This window comes from Mustelus asterias, unplaced genomic scaffold (assembly GCF_964213995.1).
Source record: "Mustelus asterias unplaced genomic scaffold, sMusAst1.hap1.1 HAP1_SCAFFOLD_1674, whole genome shotgun sequence".
In the NCBI taxonomy this organism is placed as follows: domain Eukaryota; kingdom Metazoa; phylum Chordata; class Chondrichthyes; order Carcharhiniformes; family Triakidae; genus Mustelus; species Mustelus asterias.
Window position 1 is genome coordinate 27,124 of NW_027591619.1, and position 6,870 is coordinate 33,993.

General features: G+C 49.7%; 1 protein-coding gene across 1 annotated transcript in view; it reads left to right on the forward strand.

Annotated features, from left to right (window-relative positions):
• LOC144488574 (uncharacterized) overlaps nt 1-2,850 on the forward strand; it is a 29,967-nt gene extending 27,117 nt beyond the window's left edge. The window contains exon 6 of the mRNA XM_078206637.1: nt 2,509-2,850. Coding sequence (XP_078062763.1) covers nt 2,509-2,536 — 28 coding nt within the window. The 3' untranslated portion in view covers nt 2,537-2,850. The remainder of the gene's footprint in view (nt 1-2,508) is intronic.
• The last annotated feature ends 4,020 nt before the right edge of the window (nt 2,851-6,870 follow it).

Below are 6,870 nucleotides of genomic sequence, written 5' to 3' on the forward strand. Positions count from 1 at the left end.
GGAGAGAGTGAGGGTGGGAGTGAGTGAGAGAGTGAGAGTGGGAATGGGAGTGCAAGTGAGAGTGGGAGAGACAGTGAGAGATTGAGAGCGAGTGAGAGAATGAGAATGGGAGTGAGAGAGTGGGAGGGTGAGAGTGAGAGAGTGATTGAGAGAGAGTGAGAGAGAGAAAGTGGGTGAGTGTGAGAGAGAGAGAGTGGGAGAGAGAATGAGACACAGTGAGAGAGAGAAAGAAAGAGAGAGACAGTGAGAGATTGAGAGCGAGTGAGAGAGAGAGAGTGAGAGTGGGAGGGTGAGAGAGTGAGGGTGGGAGACTGGGAGGGTGGGAGACTGGGAGGGTGGGAGACTGGGAGGTGGGAGACTGGGAAGGTGGGAGACTGGGAGGGTGGGAGAGTTGGAGGGTGGGAGAGAGGGAGAGTTGGAGGGTGGGAGAGTGAACATAGAACAGTACAGCACAGAACAGGCCCTTCGGCCCACGATGTTGTGCCGAGCTTTATCTGAAACCAAGATCAAGCTATCCCACTCCCTACCATCCTGGTGTGCTCCATGTGCCTATCCAATAACCGCTTAAATGTTCCTAAAGTGTCTGACTCCACTATCACAGCAGGCAGTCCATTCCACACCCCAACCACTCTCTGAGTAAAGAACCCACCTCGGACATCCCTCCGATATCTCCCACCATGAATCTTATAGTTATGCCCCCTTGTAATAGCTCCATCCACCCGAGGAAATAGTCTTTGAACGTTCACTCTATCTATCCCCCTCATCATCTTATAAACCTCGACTAAGTCGCCTCTCAACCTCCTCCGCTCTAAAGAGAACAGCCCTAGCTCCCTCAACCTTTCCTCATAAGACCTATCCTCCAAATCAGGCAGCATCCTGGTAAATCTCCTCTGCACTCTTTCCAGCGCTTCCACATCCTTCTTATAGTGAGGTGACCAGAACTGCACACAATACTCCAAATGTGGTCTCACCAAGGTCCTGTACAGTTGCAGCATAACCCCACGGCTCTTAAACTCCAACCCCCTGTTAATAAAAGCTAACACACTATAGGCCTTCTTCACAGCTCTATCCACTTGAGTGGCAACCTTCAGAGATCTGTGGATATGGACCCCAAGGTCTCTCTGTTCCTCCACATTCCTCAGAACCCTACCTTTGACCCTGTAATCCGCATTCAAATTTGTCCTACCAAAATGAATCACCTCACATTTATCAGGGTTAAACTCCCATCTGCCATTTTTCAGTCTAGCTTTGCATCCTATCTATGTCTCTTTGCAGCCTACAACAGCCCTCCACCTCATCCACTACTCCACCAATCTTGGTGTCATCAGCAAATTTACTGATCCACCCTTCAGCCCCCTCCTCTAAGTCATTAATAAAAATCACAAATAGCAGAGGACCCTATGAGGAGAGACTGAGTAGACTGGGGCTACACTCATTGGAATTCAGAAGAGTGAGGGGAGATCTTGTCGAAACATATAAGAACATAAGAACATAAGAAATAGGAGCAGGAGTAGGCCATCTAGCCCCTCGAGCCTGCCCCGCCATTCAATAAGATCATGGCTGATCTGACGTGGATCAGTACCACTTACCCGCCTGATCCCCATAACCCTTAATTCCCTTACCGCTCAGGAATCCATCCATCCGCGCTTTAAACATATTCAGCGAGGTAGCCTCCACCACCTCAGTGGGCAGAGAATTCCAGAGATTCACCACCCTCTGGGAGAAGAAGTTCCTCCTCAACTCTGTCTTAAACCGACCCCCCTTTATTTTGAGGCTGTGTCCTCTAGTTTTAACTTCCTTACTAAGTGGAAAGAATCTCTCCGCCTCCACCCTATCCAGCCCCCGCATTATCTTATAAGTCTCCATAAGATCCCCCCTCATCCTTCTAAACTCCAACGAGTACAAACCCAATCTCCTCAGCCTCTCCTCATAATCCAAACCCCTCATCTCCGGTATCAACCTGGTGAACCTTCTCTGCACTCCCTCCAATGCCAATATATCCTTCCTCATATAAGGGGACCAATACTGCACACAGTATTCCAGCTGCGGCCTCACCAATGCCCTGTACAGGTGCATCAAGACATCCCTGCTTTTATATTCTATCTATATAAGATGATGAAGGGAATAGATAAGATAGAAGCAGGGAAGTTGTTTCCACTGGCGGGTGAAACTAGAACTAGGGGGCATGACCTCAAAATAAGGGGGAGCAGATTTGGGACTGAGTTGAGGAGGAACTTCTTCACATAAAGGGTTGTGAATCTGTGGAATACCCTGCCCAGTTGAGGCTCCCTCATTGAATGTTTTTAAGGCAAGGATAGATAGATTTTTGAACAGTGAAGGAATTAAGGGTTATGGTGAGCGGGCGGGTAAGTGGAGCTGAGTCCATGACAAGATCAGCCGGGATCTTATTGAATGGCGGGGCAGGCTCGAGGGGCCAGATGGCCTACTCCTGCTCCTCGTTCTTATAACCGGGCATCGCCCCCTCTTCTCTCTCTCTCTCTCTTGCAGCCTGACTTCCAGGAACTCAGAGGCGTAGGAGCGAGCCAGCTGGCGTCGGGGTGCAAAGTGGCAGTGACGCTGTGTTCGGGGGGGCGGGGGTGGAGCAGGGAATGCACCCCTTCCTGAGCCGCCGCCAGGAAGCATGGCTAGCAAACCCCAGCGACCACCCACCACCCCCCCCCCACACGGTGGGTAACACAGCCGCTACAGGAGCCATCGTGAGTGCCTTGGACTGCCAGAGCCCGGGGAGCACAGGAAGGGGGTCGCGATGTTTCTCTCCCTCCCTTTGTTCAGTTAGTCAGCACCCCGGGTTGTGACTCAGAACCTAATAAAGAATCTTGTTTTGTTTGCTGTAAAGTCGGACTGTCCTGTCGTGCAGTACAATGTGAGGTTATCCAGTTTTGGTCGCAATAACAGGTAGGCAGATTCTCACCTGAATGGGTGTAAATTGAGAGTCTTAGATGCTAACAGCATGAGAACAGGCCCTTCGGCCCAACTTGTCCATGCTGCTCCATTTCTTTTTAACCCCTACGCTAATCCCAATTGCCCGCGTTTGGCCCATATCCCTCTATACCCATCGTACCCATGTAACTGTCTAAACGCTTTTTAAAAGACAAAATTGTACCCGCCTCTACTACTACCTCTGGCAGCTCGTTCCAGACACTCACCACCCTCTCTGTGTGAAAAAATTGCCCCTCTGGACCCTTCTGTATCTCTCCCCTCTCACCTTAAACCTCTGCCCTCTAGTTTTAGACTCCCCTACCTTTGGGAAAAGATATTGACTATCTAGCTGATCTGTGCCCCTCATTATTTTATAGACCTCTATAAGGTCACCCCTCAGCCTCCTACGCTCCAGAGAAAAAAGTCCCAGTCTCTCCTTATAACTCAAACCATCAAGTCCCGGTAGCATCCTAGTAAATCTCTTCCGCACTCTTTCTAGTTTAATAATATCCTTTCTATAATAGGGTGACCAGAACTGTACACAGTATTCCAAGTGTGGCCTTACCAATGTCTTGTACAACTTCAACAAGACGTCCCAACTCCTGTATTCAATGTTCTGACCAATGAAACCAAGCATGCTGAATGCCGCCTTCACCACTCTGTCCACCTGTGACTCCACTTTCAAGGAGCTATGAACATGTACCCCGAGATCTCTTTGTTCTGTAACTCTCCCCAATGCCCTACCATTAACCTGTCCTGGGAGGTTTTGATGGGGGACAGTCTGAAGGGAGCTTTACTCTGTATCCAACCCCGTGCTCTCCCTATCGGAGTATTTGATGGGGACAGTGTAGAGGGAGCTTTACTCTGTATCTAACCCCGTGCTGTACCTGTCCTGGGAGTGTTTGATGGGGACAGTGTAGAGGGAGCTTTACTCTGTATCTAACCCCGTGCTGTACCTGTCCTGGGAGTGTTTGATGGGGACAGTGTAGAGAGAGCTTTACTCTGTATCTAACCCCGTGCTGTACCTGTCCTGGGAGTGTTTGATGGGGGGACAGTGTAGAGGGAGCTTTACTCTGTATCTAACCCCGTGCTGTACCTGTCCTGGGAGTGTTTGATGGGGACAGTGTAGAGGGAGCTTTACTCTGTATCTAACCCCGTGCTGTACCTGTCCTGGGAGTGTTTGATGGGGACAGTGTAGAGGGAGCTTTACTCTGTATCTAACCCCGTGCTGTACCTGTCCTGGGAGTGTTTGATGGGGACAGTGTAGAGGGAGCTTTACTCTGTATCTAACCCCGTGCTGTACCTGTCCTGGGAGTGTTTGATGGGGACAGTGTAGAGGGAGCTTTACTCTGTACCTAACCCCGTTCTGGGACCCTTGCTGTTTGTCATTTTCATAAATGACCTGGATGAGGAAGTGGAGGGATGGGTTGGTAAGTTTGCTGACGACACCAAGGTAGGTGGTGTTGTGGATAGTTTGGAGGGATGTCAGAAGTTGCAGCGAGACATAGATAGAATGCAAGACTGGGCGGAGAAGTGGCAGATGGACTTCAACCCGGATAAGTGTGTGGTGATCCATTTTGGCAGATCCAATGGGATGAAGCAGCAGTATAATATGAAGGGTACCATTCTTAGCAGTGTAGAGGATCAGAAGGACCTTGGGGTCCGGGTCCATAGGACTCTTAAATCGGCCTCGCAGGTGGAGGATGCGGTCAAGAAGGCGTACGGCGTACTGGCCTTCATTAATCGAGGGATTGAGTTTAGGAGTCGGGAGATAATGCTGCAGCTTTATAGGACCCTGGTTAGACCCCACTTGGAGTACTGCGCGCAGTTCTGGTCACCTCATTACAGGAAAGATGTTGAAGCCATTGAAAGGGTGCAGAGGAGATTTACAAGGATGTTGCCTGGATTGGGGGGCATGCCTTATGAGGATAGGTTGAGGGAGCTTGGTCTCTTCTCCCTGGAGAGACGAAGGATGAGAGGTGACCTGATAGAGGTTTACAAGATGTTGAGAGGTCTGGATAGGGTAGACTCTCAGAGGCTATTTCCAAGGGCTGAAATGGTTGCTACGAGAGGACACAGGTTTAAGGTGCTGGGGGGTAGGTACAGAGGAGATGTCAGGGGTAAGTTTTTCACTCAGAGGGTGGTGGGTGAGTGGAATCGGCTGACGTCGGTGGTGGTGGAGGCAAACTCGTTGGGGTCTTTTAAGAGACTTCTGGATGAGTACATGGGATTTAATGGGATTGAGGGCTATAGATAGGCCTAGAGGTGGGGATGTGATCGGCGCAACTTGTGGGCCGAAGGGCCTGTTTGTGCTGTGGCTTTCTATGTTCTATGTTCTAACCCTCTGCTGTACCTGTCCTGGGAGTGTTTGATGGGGGGACAGTTTAGGGGGAGCTTTACTCTGTATCTAACCCCGTGCTGTACCTGTCCTGGGAGTGTTTGATGGGGGGACAGTTTAGGGGGAGCTTTACTCTTTATCTAACCCTGTGCTGTCCAATTGTCTGCGTTTGGCCCATATCCCTCGATACCCATCTTACCCAGGTCACCGTCTAAACGCTTCTTCAAAGACAAAATTGTACCCACCTCTCCTACTCCCTCTGGCAGTTCGTTCTGTAGTGACGATAGTTAAGAAAGCCCCACCAACGCCTCTACTTTCTCAGAAGACTAAGGAAATTTGGCACGTCAGCTACGACTCTCACCAACTTTTACAGATGCCCCATAGAAAGCATTCTTTCTGGTTGTATCACAGCTTGGTCTGGGGCTCCTGCTCTGCCCAAGACCGCAAGGAACTACAAAAGGGTCGTGAATGTAGCCCAATCCATCACGCAAACCAGCCTCCCATCCATTGACTCTGTCTACACTTCCCGCTGCCTCGGGGAAAAGCAGCCAGCATAATTAAGGACCCCCCCCACGCACCCCGGACATTCTCTCTTCCACCTTCTTCCGTCGGGAAAAAGATACAAAAGTCTGAGGGCACGGACCGACCGACTCGAGAACAGCTTCTTCCCTGCTGCTGTCAGACTTTTGAATGGACCTAGCTCGCATTAAGTTGATCTTTCTCTACACCCTAGCTATGACTGTAACACCACATTCTGCACCCTCTCCTTTCCTTCTCTATGAACGGTATGCTTTGTCTGTATAGCGCGCAAGAAACAATACTTTTCACTGTATCCCAATACATGTGACAATAATAAATCAAATTAAATCAAATCAATTTGATGATCAGCTATGATCATAATTGCAGATAAGGATCGAATGGCCTCCTCCTGTTTCTATTTAAAGGTCTGATGTCATAGAGGTTTACAGCACGGAAACAGGCCCTTCGGCCCAACTTGTCCATGCCGCCCTTTTTTTTCAAATCCCCCAAGCTGATCCCAATTGCCCGCGTTTGGCCCATATCCCTCTATACCCATCCTACCCATGTAACTGTCTAAACGCTTTTTAAAAGACAAAATTGTACCCGCCTCTACTACTGCCTCTGGCAGCTTGTTCCAGACACTCACCACCCTCTGTGTGAAAAAATTGCCCCTCTGGACACTTTTGTATCTCTCTCCTCTCACCTTAAACCTATGCCCTCGAGTTTTAGACTCCCCTACCTTTGGGAAAAGGTATTGACTATCTAGCTGATCTGTGCCCCTCATTATTTTATAGACCTCTATAAGATCACCCCTCAGCCTCCTACACCCCAGGGAAAAAAAGTCCCAGTCTATCCAGCCTCTCCTTATAACTCAATCTTTTACCCGGGGCTGAAATAGTTGCCACAAGAGGTCACAGTGTGGGTTTAGGGTGCTGCGGAGTAGGTACAGAGGAGATGTTGGGGGTAAGTTTTTCACTCAGAGGGTGGTGGGTGCGTGGAATCGGCTGCCGGTCGTGGTGGTGGAGGCGGATTCGATCGGGTCTTTTAAGAGACTTTTGGATAAGTTCACGGAA